We start from the raw sequence: 12976 nt of genomic DNA on the forward strand, positions 1-12976 counted from the left end.
AACCATTAGATGACCTGTTTTCTCTTGTGTTAGAGAAATGAGAACTCTATAAAATTATGCACCTGTCACTTTGGGGGTACTCACAGTATCAGCAGTGCCACTCTTTTCTGTGCTCTTTTGAGCAACTTCCACAGACCCTTTGTCTTGGTGTGGATTTCCTGAGAGTACTCCTGCTAAAGGAGACTTCTAAGTCACGTGCTGCTAAGAAACTCTTAAGACACTGCTACTAAGGATTTTAGGCCATTGGCTGATGTAAACCCTAAGGCCCGAGACTGTTTCCAGCTGCCGTTGTTTCCTTTGTTTTTTGCAAATGAGATGCCAGTTTCTTTATGTACCTTATAAGGGGCTTCCACCGTTTGAAGGATGCACTGGAATTGTAGTATAGTCCAGTGATCTGGGAAAATCAGCTAGATAGCTTTGTAAAACACTCAAGAGTGGAGGTAGGAGACTATGTTCCAAGTACTTAGCCCTTCCTTCTCTTGGTCTTGATTCCTCAGTAAAACCAGGGACCTGAAATAAGTTGTCTTACGCTTCTAAGCCCTGCTTTGGTGCAGTAACAATCTGCATATTCAACATGGAAAAATTGTGTCTCCTTGGGTACAAAATAACACAGAGTAACTCACAATTATGTGTGCTGGTTTCTTCAGTTAGTGCACCATATTAAGCTGTTTTACCCAGTAGAGGACCTCTCCGACATTTTTCAGTTAATCTTTGAAGGATGGCGAGCTCCACGTCCCAACTTCCTTGTGCTTCACTTTTCACCCATCTCCTGCGATATTTTCACCACTGAATATGCCATAAAATTGTAAACAGGACAATGTCAGGAATCAGAAAACCAGACACTGTTTTCTGATTAGTGAGATGGTATAAGTCTCTTATCTGATTTGTTACATAGTTTTCTTTCCTGTATAGTAAAACCTTAGGTTATCTTAGTTCTCAAGAAATATAGTTCCATTTTCTAGCTAACCAAAGATTAGTAGCTTTGAGCCCCTAAACATTTTTTCTTTTGTTTGGGTGCAAATCTCTCTTAATGCATTCCCATGCTTTCTTAAGGCACACTGGACATAAATTAACCTTTTCTTATACATTACATCAATGATTAAATAATAATAGAATATTATTGTTTGCTTTTCTGAGTTACTTGGGAATTTAAAACGTCACTTTCTCATTTCTCCCTTTATCTGTAATCACTTTTGACTATCATTAGCAGGGCTATCAAAAACTGTCCTCCTCTCCAGCCAAGCTGTTCTGCTCTGCGGTGATCCTGGAACTCCGCCGACACCCTTCTCAGATCTGCAGATACAGTCTCATGGAGTTACTTCTGATGGCGATCATTTGGGCACAAATAGAGAAACTGCGACAACAATTTTGACTGACTTTTATCCTGCTAGATAATATGTTTCTGCATTTAACTTGGTTTTCCCTATAGGTTCTTTGAAGATGTAGTTCCAGCAGTCAGGAAGTGGCGAGAGGCTGGGATGAAGGTGTATATTTATTCTTCAGGGAGTGTAGAGGCGCAGAAACTATTGTTTGGTCATTCTACTGAGGGAGACATCCTTGAGGTAGGTTACATGATTACTTTGTCTTTGACACTGTTAAAGCATAAAATAATGAATGTTAAAGGAATACGCTACAGTTTCAGCTAAATCAGCATTCAGATAATTGTACTTATATATGCTAAGCATGTTGTAAGGGGAAGTAGAAAAACTGGGGAACATGTTACAGGCAAGGGCGAAATGTTTCTGTTATCAGCCTTTGCAGCAAGGTTCTTAAACTTTGTCAAGCATAAGGGTCACCTGGGGAGTGGTTAAAAATGTGGAGCCCTGAGCCCTGCCTTCCAGCAAATCTGAATTGGCAGGGCTGGGGTGGGGAGTCGGGAACCTGCATTTTTAAACATTCACCCTAAGTGATTCTGGTGATGGTAGTACTAGAACAATATATAAAATACAGTTAACAAAGACATTTAAGTAGCAGGTAAAATGTAAAATAATGATAGGTGCCACTATATGAAAAAAAAATAGATTTCTTGAATGCAGCAGAGTACAACAAGGATTGATTGTTTTCTGGTACTTTGGAGAGATATAGATTTTTATTTTAGCAGAACCAGCATTCTTGTGTAAGAGAACTGGGTACATTATTAAACATTATAAGTTAAGACCACCTGTTAAATTTGTTCATGAGAAATTCTTGTTCATTCCTCTACCCTGCCATCCCCACGGCCCCTGGAAGAGGAGTGGTCATTGGAGGAAGGGAATACCTGTAGGGCTTCAAACAGAAACGCTCACTCAGTACACACTGAACTTGGTGCTGTCACTCAGCCAACTATTTTTAAAAATAAATACTTATTGAATTACTTCTGTATACAGAGAACACTGGCTTTGGAGATTGTCGAGTTCTCATTTTAGTACTTTCATGCTTTTTATTCTAAATCAAAAATTAAATCAGTAATAACATTTTAAAATTATTAGTAGCTGTTGTCCTCTGAATAGATGCAAACGTCTTTTATACTCTCTGGTATAAGAGACCATAATTATGTACTGAGTTCAATAATAAAAACTTTATTCTCCAGTTACTAAGTGTGGCAGACTTGAGAGAAAAAATATACAAAACCAATCTTTTTAGAATTTAAAAAGTCATAATATTTATATTACCTTAATTTGTCTTTGAGTGCTTGTTAGGCTTGTTTTTTAGTTTGTGAAAAGTTCTGAGCCTGACCAGGCGGTGGCGCAGTGGATAGAGCATCGAACTGGGACGCAGAGGACCCAGGTTCGAGATCCCGAGGTCGTCAGCTTCAGCCCAAGGTTGCTGACTCGAGCAAGGGGTCACTCGGTCTGCTGTAGCCCCTCCCCCCCCCAGTCAAGGCACATATGAGAAACCAATCTACTAAGGAACCACAGCAAAGAATCGTTGTTTCTCATCTCTCTCCCCTTCTGTCTGTCTGTCCCTCTGTCTGACTCTATCTCTGCCACAAAAAAAAAAAAACTTCTGAAAGTACATATTTAAAAGATCACATTATAAAATCTGATCTTTAGTATGGATTTATTTTAATCACTGTTGGTTGATTTGCAGGGTACACATTTGGCCCAATTATTTCTAAGACAGCAAGGGTATATACTAGCTCTTGGGTAGAATTTCAGAACGTTTTAATCAAAAAATGAAAGTTCCTGGAAAGTCAAGTAACAGCTTATTAATGAGGCAGGTTAGAGAAATCTAGTTCAGTAACTAGTTTGAGTGCAAATGTTATATATTTTAAGGGTACAAAGTAGGGCATGTACTTTTATCCAAAAGAGTTTGGATAAAAAAGTAATGCTGATGAAAGAAAAGCAGTTTATAAAATGATCTTATATATGTTGAATTAGTTGCAATAGTTTTCTCCTTTTGAATGTTTATTGCTATAAAACCTTGGTACTTCACAAAGCCTCACTAAGATCTCCATTGAGTAGGTTTTCAGGCCCTGGCCAGTTGGCTCAGTGGATAGAGCAACGGCCCAGTGTGCAGATGTCCTGGGTTTGATCACCAGTCAGGGCACACTTAAGAAGCGACCATCTGCTTCTCTTCCCCTCCCTTTCCCTTCTCTCTTTCCCTTCCCGCAGCCAGTGGCTTGATTGGTTTGAGCTGCATGGTTTAAGCTTCAGCCCTGGACACTGAGGATAGCTCTAGCATCAACCTCAAGTGCTGAGGATAACCCGGTTGGTTATAGCATCAGCCCCAGACAAGGGTTGCTGGGTAGACCCGGTCAGGGTACATGCGAGAGTCTTATCTCCTCTCCTCTCACTTAAAGAAAAAAAGGTAAAAAAAAATAAAGGAAGATTGTCAGTTACGTATTGAGTGAGCTTACTCTGATTGTTGTGTGTGTCAGAGATAAGGGATGAGAGACAAGGGGGCCAGATCACAAGTGTATTGAGAGAGTCATTCTTCCCCTTCTCTGTGTTCAGCTCGTTGATGGTCATTTTGATACCAAGATTGGACACAAAGTAGAGAGTGAGAGTTACCGAAAGATTGCGAGCAGCATTGGGTGCTCAACCAACAACATCTTGTTTCTGACAGACGTTACTCGAGGTGAGTAATCTGACTTCTTACTCCATGAGGGGAGTTGAGCCTGGCACTGCAAACACATCGCCTCTTTAAAGAAAGTTTATGTCTGGACCCTTGAAAAATAAGAGATTTATAAAAGAAGCAGTGAACTAGCCAACTCAACTCCCTCTCCATTTACCCATCCTTGGGGGTTGGGTGTGGGGAAATGGCATTGGAAAGACTAATTCTTCTCATCTTAACTCCTTATCCTTGGTCCCCTACCATTCCTCTGTACCTATGCACACAGATGAAATAAGCGGGATAACTTAAAAGCGATATTGTGGGAATGAGCATGCAAGCAAAAATATGACAGTAGGTGCATGTCTAGTTAAGGACAATAAAGTCACAGTGGACCTGCATCAAATATATTTAGTACAGTGAGATCACATATACACACTCAGCCAATAAAGAGAGAAAGAAGACTCTGTAGTTTGAAATGACTCTGCCTCGTTGTCATTCCGATTGATGCACACTGCCCAGCGGAGACTGGGAGCCTCATCCCTGCCTTCCCGAGGACAGTCTCAGTCCCCTAGGCACCTCTCATGATTCACCTGTTCAAAGATAGAGTCTTTTTTACCCAACTTGGCCCACTTTATTTTATATGGTACATTAGCAGATACATTATTACTTTACAGATTGCGTGCACAAAACAATATATACTGTTGGTAATCTAAGTAATTTCAAGAGTGGTTTGACCAAATGTAAAACATGCACTCAAGAGTCTGTATAAGACTAGGTCCTCTACAGAATTCTAGCAGGAGAGTGGTGAAGAAGGAAAACAGGAAGCCGCAGGCACAGAGATAGAGGGGGCTGGGGAAGGTGATCTCTGCCCTTCTTACCTGAAAGCCCCTAGTTGGTACGGCTTTCCCACACTTCCCAGCCTGACCCCGGGTTTTGATTGCATGGTCGTTTTCCTTAGAGCTGTGCATCTCCCAGAGGCCTCCTTTTGGTGTGTTTATAATTGCACTTGTATTTGAGTGTAGGTCTATGTATTTGTTTCTTCCACTCCCCTTGGATTTTAAATTTCACCCTCCATTACCCCCCAAACAGCTCTGTGTACTGTTGCTCCAGCACCCTGTCAGTGCGGCAGGCTGGGGAAGGGTGTTGGGGAAGAGGCCGAGGGCCAGGGGTACCTAGTCAGCTCCACGTGGCTCCTGGGCCCCTTGGAGGCAGCGTCAGTACCTGTAAACACTGCTTCTCCCTTCAGCCCTCTGTCTGTTGTCACAGAGCTAAAGTCACCCTCATTCACTAGGACATTCAGAGCTAGGATCCAGGCTGCTGGCAGAGGCGTCTTACCTGTGTTCGTGTGTATGAGTATACTTTTTTACTGCTGACCCTTGACCTTTGGGTCTGTTAGGGGAAAATTGTAGGTATACGGAAGCGACTACTAATCTGCTAAGTGGTTTTGAAAAAGAAATCATAATCAGCACAGGTCATCTGATGCCTTTGAGAAGTTACATGTTTTTCACAGTAAAAGTAGTAAAAGAGGCTTAATTTCGCCTGGTACACAGTAGACATTCAGTAATTCTTAATACCTTTGTTAAATCTCGGAGCCTGGTGAATCTAGACTGGAATTTTTGACCTAGGTAGACAGTGTTTCGTGGGGATCAGTCCCTGCCCTGCACTCCCTGGCTTGCGTCAGCTTCAAGAGTCTAAAGGTTTCTGCAAATCGTATCTCATTTTTCTGCATCTCGTAAAGCGCTCTGTTTGCACGTCTGACTGCATTGAAGGTGAGTGGCAGACAGATGCACAGACACACTGCTTCAGGTTCATTGTGTAACTAGGTACCAAGCCACCTAACTGTACTGTCAGCAAATGTTAGCCGTAACAGCAAGGGTTTCACCTGGTCTCTACTTTGAACTGTAAATGTTCGCCTATCAAAAAAAAGCCTTTTACTGATTCAGAGCCACAATATACAGTAACGATTTTGGGGGGGTTTAGAGTGGTGGGGTAGGGAGGGTGCTTTACTGTCTGTATAGGTTAGGGATGTGCCAGCAGTTTCTGTGAGTAATGATAATTTTGCTCTTTATGGAGACAGGCCTTGTTCTGGTAAGTTAGTCTGGTTTCATCTGTGAATGGCTTTTCTTTAATCATTCACATAAAGGGAGCTGCTGGAGATGAAAATCTTGTGGTTTGTCCTATATTTAATTTCCTTAGCATTTTGAGTGGTAAATTTCTGCAGCTTAGTGTTAAGGATTTGCCTGTGGCAGGACCCCCCCCCCCCCAGTCATCCTGTCCTGAGCATTCTGTGATCCCCAGACACTCGTCCTATCCCCCACCTAAGACCCCTTAAAGTTTCTTCACAGTCTTGTTTTTAACCACATTTTTTGTCTTAATTGCCATCATAGCACATCTATACTTCCAGATCTTTCTTTTTTCCCTTAAGCCATTTTCTTAGGTTGCAGTCCCAGAAATTATTCCTATTCTTTTTAGAGAGTAGAGATGATTCCCAAGTTGCCTCACAATGAAATTGGCTCCGAGTTCTCCACAAAAAGGTTTTATTCCTGCCCCTAGACTTCTGCCAGACCCCGCCCCGTAGTAGAGCCAGAACTGGGCCCATCTGCAGCTGGGCCAGGGCCAGGCAGCTGGCTGCCTGCCTCACTCTTGTCTGTTATCTCTGATCCTGTGTTTTGGTACCATGTGCCCAGACTTCCATTGCCAAGGCAGAATGGAAGACTAAGTGATATCCCAAATAATACCCAAGTATATTGGGAGAACTGAAAGACTTTCTCCCTTTGGGGAAAGAAAAGAGATCCAGAGTTGGGGTTTTTTTGTTTTGTTTTTTTGTTTTTTGTTTTTTTTTTGGGGGGGGGGGTTTAGAGATCCAGGGTTTTAAGTCAACAAATATTAGTGAAGTGTCTTGACTTTATATGAATAGAGCAAATTAGATGCTTAGGAACAAAACTTGTCTGGTGGTTATCTAGGTAAGATGTTGAGTGTGGAACAATCATTAGCTAGTGTCAAGTCCCCTGTTGGATTGTGGATCGTGCATCATGCATAGATCATGATGGCTTAGCTGAGTGAAGATCCCCGATTGCTAGATAGGAGGAAAGCTTTGCTTGAGGCATTTGAGCTGGAAACTGGCAAGGGAGCAGGAGGCAGCGGCCTCTTCTGCTGGACGGAATGGCATGTGCAGTGTTTGACCAAGGACGGGATTGGTTAGCACTTTTTTGCCCTGGGAAGGTGACAGCTCTTTCCCAGGAAGAGCAGAAGATAGACACTTGAGGTGAGTAGAAGGAAGGCAGCTCTGTCCCATTTACTCTCTCTGGAAACTTACTATCTCTCTTAACACTGCTGTCCTTTAGTCCATTCAGATGCTGCAACTGTTTTCCAAAGGTTTCGAAACCACTGAAGTTTTTTTTATACCACATCTAAATTCTGTAGCATGCATTTCAGGTTATTCCTCAGTTTTGCTCTCTATCCAAATATGCACACTCTCTGACCTGTGTCCTGTCTCCTACACTGACTTGTTCCATTCTTCCAATAGTCACACATATATTTTATGTCTGCCTAGAATGCCTCCTCTCTTGCCAGTTTTCTTTCCTTGAAATTTCCGATCAAAACTCACCCTCGGCAGAGGTGTCGTTTGTTAAATTGCAGATCCTAACGCAGCAATTCCACCCTGGGGACCTGAGCTTCTTCAGTTTTTACAAGCTGCCAGGTGGCTCCCACACTGCTGGTCCATGGATCAACTAAGGCTGGTAGTACTCTAGAACAGGAGTTGGCAAATGTGTTCCACAAAGGGCCGAGAGTACATATTTTAGGCTTTGCAGGCCATGCAGCCTTCGTCATAACTATTCAACTCTGTCCTTAGAGTGCAAAAGCAGCCATAAATAGAACACAACTGAATGGTCATGGTTGTGTTCCAATAAAATTATATTTACAAAAACAAGTGGCAGGCCATAATTTGCTGACCCTTCTTCTAGAGCACAGATCACAGAGTCAGATGAACAATTTCCAACTTTAGTTTTACCACTTGCTAGCGCTCAGTTTCCATAGCTGTAGGTGGGGATAGTGATACTAACTACCTTGGGGTTGTGAAGATTTAGATGAGAAGGGGAGCTCCATGAAGGAGGAGCTTTGTTTTGTTCTCTGCTCCTGGAACAGTACCTGGTCCATAGTAGGTGCTAAATTAATATATTAGCTGTTACTCTTTCAGATGGAATCAAAATGGAGAGAAATGTAACCCAGTAATTTTAGAGATATTTCCTGTAATATCTAGTTTACCTAGTTTTATTAGTTCTATTTTTATTTCTATCTATCATGCAGTCCTTGAGGGAGGAGACAGACCACAGATAATAACTGTCCATTAATGCTGTCACAATAGAACTAAATATAGGATGTCAGAGGAGCACATAGGATGCTGTAATAGTGGAAGGTGAGATATTTGAGTTGAATTTTAAAGAGTAGGAATTTACCAGGAAAAAAGATGGGCAGTCTAGTCATGACACGTTTGGGCTCTGGAAGTGAGAGCAGGTATTTCAGCCTGTTTGGGCCCTAAGATTCCACTTGTCTCGTATCTGCCTAATTGGTGTTTTTCCTGCCAGGCTGCCCTTTGGGAAACAGCTCAGTTCTTTGTAGGACTAGTGGAAGGGAATAGAGGAAAGTCATGGACAGAGCATGGCTCTGCCCTTCTGCCATGTGTACTTAATAAAACTTTGCAGTCTGGATACATTGGCATTCTAGTCTGTCAAGTACAATTGTATATTGAAATTTTTTTATTACAGAAAAATTAAAGTTATGTAAAAGAGAATAATAGAGTAACCGTCCATGTGCCAATCTTCTAGCTTCAGCAATTATCAGATCAGGGCCAGACTTGTTTCTTACATTCCCACATTCCTCTGATTACTTGAAGCAAATCTCAGGTCATATTTTAATGTTTCTGACACATCTTCTGATTTTCACAGAGGCCAGTGCTGCTGAGGAAGCAGATGTGCATGTAGCCGTGGTGGTGAGGCCTGGCAACGCAGGACTGACGGATGATGAAAAGACTTACTACAGCCTCATCACATCCTTCAGCGAACTGTCCCTGCCCTCCTCTGCCTAGGGGAGGGTTTCCAAGGGAGACCATTGTCTTCTCAGAGTTATCCCAGTAGTCTAGTTTTATTCTAATGGTAAGAGGAATGAACTTTAAGCATACATGTAAACTGGAAGTATTTCAATGACTTATTCTAATAATAATTCATCTCCCCTTTTAATGATGAGTTAGAAGATTACAGCAGCTGCTCTGGCTGGTTGGCTCAGTGGTAGAGTGTCAGCCTGGCATGTGGATATCCTGGGTTCGATTCCTGGTCAGGCACATAGGAGAAGCACCCATCTGCTTCTCCACTCCTCCACTCTCCCTTCTCTCTCTCGCTCTTTCTCTCTTTCCCTCCTACAGCCATGGTATGATTGGATCAAATTGGCCTCAGGCACTGAGGATGGCTCCATGGCCTCTGCCTCAGGCACTAAGAAGAGCTCAGTTATTGAGCAATGGAGCAACGCCCCTTGAGGGCTTGCAGGGTGGACCCCAGTTAGGGCGCATGCGGGTGTCTGACTCTGCCTCCCCTCCTCTCACTGAATTAAAAAAGAAAAGAAAAAAAAGATTACAACAGCTGAATTTCAAAATATTAGCAACCTTATGTACAAAAGACAGTTATTTATTTCTGCTCCAAAAGTGACAAAATTAGGAAAAGAAGCTTATTTGAGTCCTGATTAATCAAATGTCTATTATTTAAGAAACTTGCTAATCATTATGGCACCCTCAGCAGGCAGCTGCCTTGTCACTGAAAAGGGTGCACTGATGTATCAGGTAACACAGAAACATGAGTGTCAACATCTTAATAGTCTTAACAAAACAGTTCTGATCCTGTCAGTTATTATCACTGCAGATATTATAGTTGCCTTTCTAACTCCTTCTTAGCACAGTTTGAGAATATTTATTAATACTGTTTATTATTTTTTTTAGTTTACTGAAATCAGTTTATAAGACCTGGAAGAGCACTACCGTGTGCTATTTTCCTTAAAATGAATGTGAGAAATGTAAATTTTATAGCAGCATTACTTCTACTTGCTCAATTCTAAAGGGATGTCATGTTAGTTTCATGTTGTGGTTAATAAACACATTTTCTTCTTTGCTTGGTTTTATGTAGGTCCCTGAACTACACCACATACTGCTGTAATCAAAAGAGAAACTGTAAAGATTGAGAAAAATAGGATTTTATTTTTGTTTTTGTCTTAATTGTTTTTGTTTTAATAGAATGCTATTGGAAAATTATTGACTATTATTTGAGGTAGGTATACATATATGGCTAATTTCATTAGTTATTTCATTTTGATAGTAAACATTCAGAATATGAGACATATTTGAGGTATATAGGATAATGCTTGAAGGAGGCAGTTATTCTAATTAATCAAGAAAAACTAATGAATTCTGGAGTAATACTTTTGGAAATGCTTTGAATAAGAAGGAAGTAGCCTTTCAAATATGAAAGGACAGGGAATATAAAAAATTTTATGTTAATAATTTTTATCTTCTAGTAGCTAATTAAAAAATCTAAGAACTGGAAATACGGAAGAGTAGTAAAAGGGAAATTCTTTTTATTTTAAGTGAGAAGAGGGGAGATAGTGAAATGGACTCCTGCATGTGCCCTGACCAAGATCTGCCCGGCAACCCTGTCTGGGCTGATGCTCAAATACTGAGCTATTTTTAGCACTTGAGGCTGACACACTCAGACCAACCAAGCTATCCTCAGCACCTGGGGCCATGCTTGAATCAGTGGAGCCAGTGGCTGCAAGAGGGGAAAAGCACGAGGAGAGAGGGAAAGAGAGAGAAGGAAATGGTCACTTCTCCTGTGTGCCCTGACCAGGAACCAAACCTGGGACATCCATATGCCCAGCAGACCCTCTATCCACTGAGCCACTGGTCGTGGTTGGGAATGAATTAGAATAATCTTAGAAACGGGAGTGAGTTGTAAATGATAATAAAACCACAAATGATAATAAAAGGTTCAATTTCATACAATTTCTGAAAAAGCTCACAAGATGACAGAAAAAGGTGTCTCAATAAAAGTAAAGGAATAATTGGAAAACTAAGGAAGAAATGAGAAAAGTACACATCAGAGTCTGGATTAGAAAAGAATTTAAGAAAAAGCAATGGTACTCAATATCTTGCCAATGGAGAACTGAGGTAGAGCAGTGTCTTAGTGGATTCAGGCTGCTGTAGCAAAATACCAGAGACAAGTGGCTTATAAACAACAAAATGTTATTACAGTTCTGAAGGCTGGGAAGTTCAAGATCATGTTGTTGCACACTTAAAGTCTGATGAGAGCCGGTTTCTTCATAGACCAGTTTTCTCTTTGTAATCTCACATGGTGAAAGGGACGAAGAGCTCTCTTGGGCTTCTTTTAAAAGGACTTGTTTTAAAATCCCACTCCTGAGGGCTCTGTCAAGGCCCCCAAAGGCCCCATTTCCAGATACATCCCTTTGGGTGTTAAGTTTCAATATATGCATTTGTTGGGGGCAGAAACATGTAGTCGTCTATAGCAACAGGCATGTACTGTCCATGATTTTTTAAAAAAGGTACTAGAAAAACGAGTTTATATTGAGTAACTGAAGATAGAAATAAATTCAAAAATTAAAGAGAAGGTGACGATATCAAGTTGGCCAAAGAGGGGTGTGAAAGGAAGGAGGAAGGGGAAAAGGTGAGGGGACTATTTCTTAGATCCTAAGAAACTCATTCACAGTGTGATAGACAGGATTTTAGGAAGATTCTTGAGTCTTCAAGGAGACTGGCCACGAGGGAAGAAGTTGCCTAGAAAGTGGGTAGCGAGCAGCTAGGAGGAAAATCCAGATAAACTCATGGCCCTTAGTATGGAAAGACAAATCTCACTTCTGGAGTTTTCAGAAGGAGAACAAAGGCACTAAATTTTCTCAGCATCCTGCGGCCCCTTGAGGTGTGGCCCTTTTCATTTCTGTTTGTTAATCCAGATTGCTCTTTCCCACAATGGCAGATTTTTAATCCTGAGTCAAAACCCAAGTTGGTTTCTTAAAAGAAAAGCCTCAGACAGATTGGCTTCTCTAATCTTCCTAGTAGTTTTGGAGTGGTAAGCTTCTTGTTTGGCCTTCTGAAAGGCTGGCCTTGGTTGCTAAGCCTAACTGGGATCCAGTGTAGCATTTTGTACAAGGAAAGGTTGAGAACTACTGGTCTGGTATCAAGACAGTTGCACAGAGCCTTTGCCCAGCAGATGGTGCTGTTTCTCCAGAGACCTTACCAAGCCTGAGGCCGCCAGCTACAGCAGATGGAGCAGAGCATTAAGAGAAAGTACATATAGTTCATTTATCTTTAAAAGGAAATAGCATGATATTTTAAGAGTCAGAGTACTTTTGAAAAAATGGCAGTAATCGAATGAAATTCATCCACTAATATTCTTCCCTCTTGTTCCCTGCCATATGTTTTTTTTTTTAATTTATAATTAATTATAATTTGTGTTTACATAGATTCAAGTGTCCCACCGAATATATCTCCACCTATCCCTTATTCCCCTCGGCTCCCCCATGCCGCTTCCCCCTAATGCATTCCCCCCTTCCCTCCAGGATTTGCTGTCCTATTCCCTATAATGCTGTGTTATGTATATATAATTTCATTCATCTCTTTCCCTTCTCTGATCCCATCCTCTCATCCCCTTTTCCTCTGGTCCCTTTGATCCCACCTCTGCCTCTATTCCGTTCCTCAGTTCACATTGTTCATTGGATTCCTCCAGTGAGTGAGGTCATATATTTTTCTTTCTCTGCCTGGCTTATTTCACTTAACATAATAGTTTCCAGGTCCATCCATATTGTTGCAAAAGTTAAGATTTCCTTCTTTTTTGTAGCCCCATAGTATTCCATTGTATATATGTACCACTGCTTTTTAATCCACTTG

The 12976-nt window shown here is 41.3% G+C and overlaps 1 protein-coding gene across 2 annotated transcripts in view; it reads left to right on the forward strand.

Moving 5' to 3' along the window:
- Positions 1 to 10189, forward strand: part of ENOPH1 (enolase-phosphatase 1) — a 64442-nt gene extending 54253 nt beyond the window's left edge. For both annotated transcript variants that reach the window (XM_066385484.1, XM_066385485.1), the window contains 3 exons: positions 1430 to 1562; positions 3936 to 4059; positions 8982 to 10189. In XM_066385484.1, the coding sequence (XP_066241581.1) occupies positions 1430 to 1562; positions 3936 to 4059; positions 8982 to 9121 (397 nt within the window). In that variant the 3' untranslated portion in view covers positions 9122 to 10189. The remainder of the gene's footprint in view (positions 1 to 1429; positions 1563 to 3935; positions 4060 to 8981) is intronic.
- The last annotated feature ends 2787 nt before the right edge of the window (positions 10190 to 12976 follow it).

Source organism: Saccopteryx leptura, chromosome 5 (genome assembly GCF_036850995.1).
Source record: "Saccopteryx leptura isolate mSacLep1 chromosome 5, mSacLep1_pri_phased_curated, whole genome shotgun sequence".
NCBI classification, from domain to species: Eukaryota; Metazoa; Chordata; class Mammalia; order Chiroptera; family Emballonuridae; genus Saccopteryx; species Saccopteryx leptura.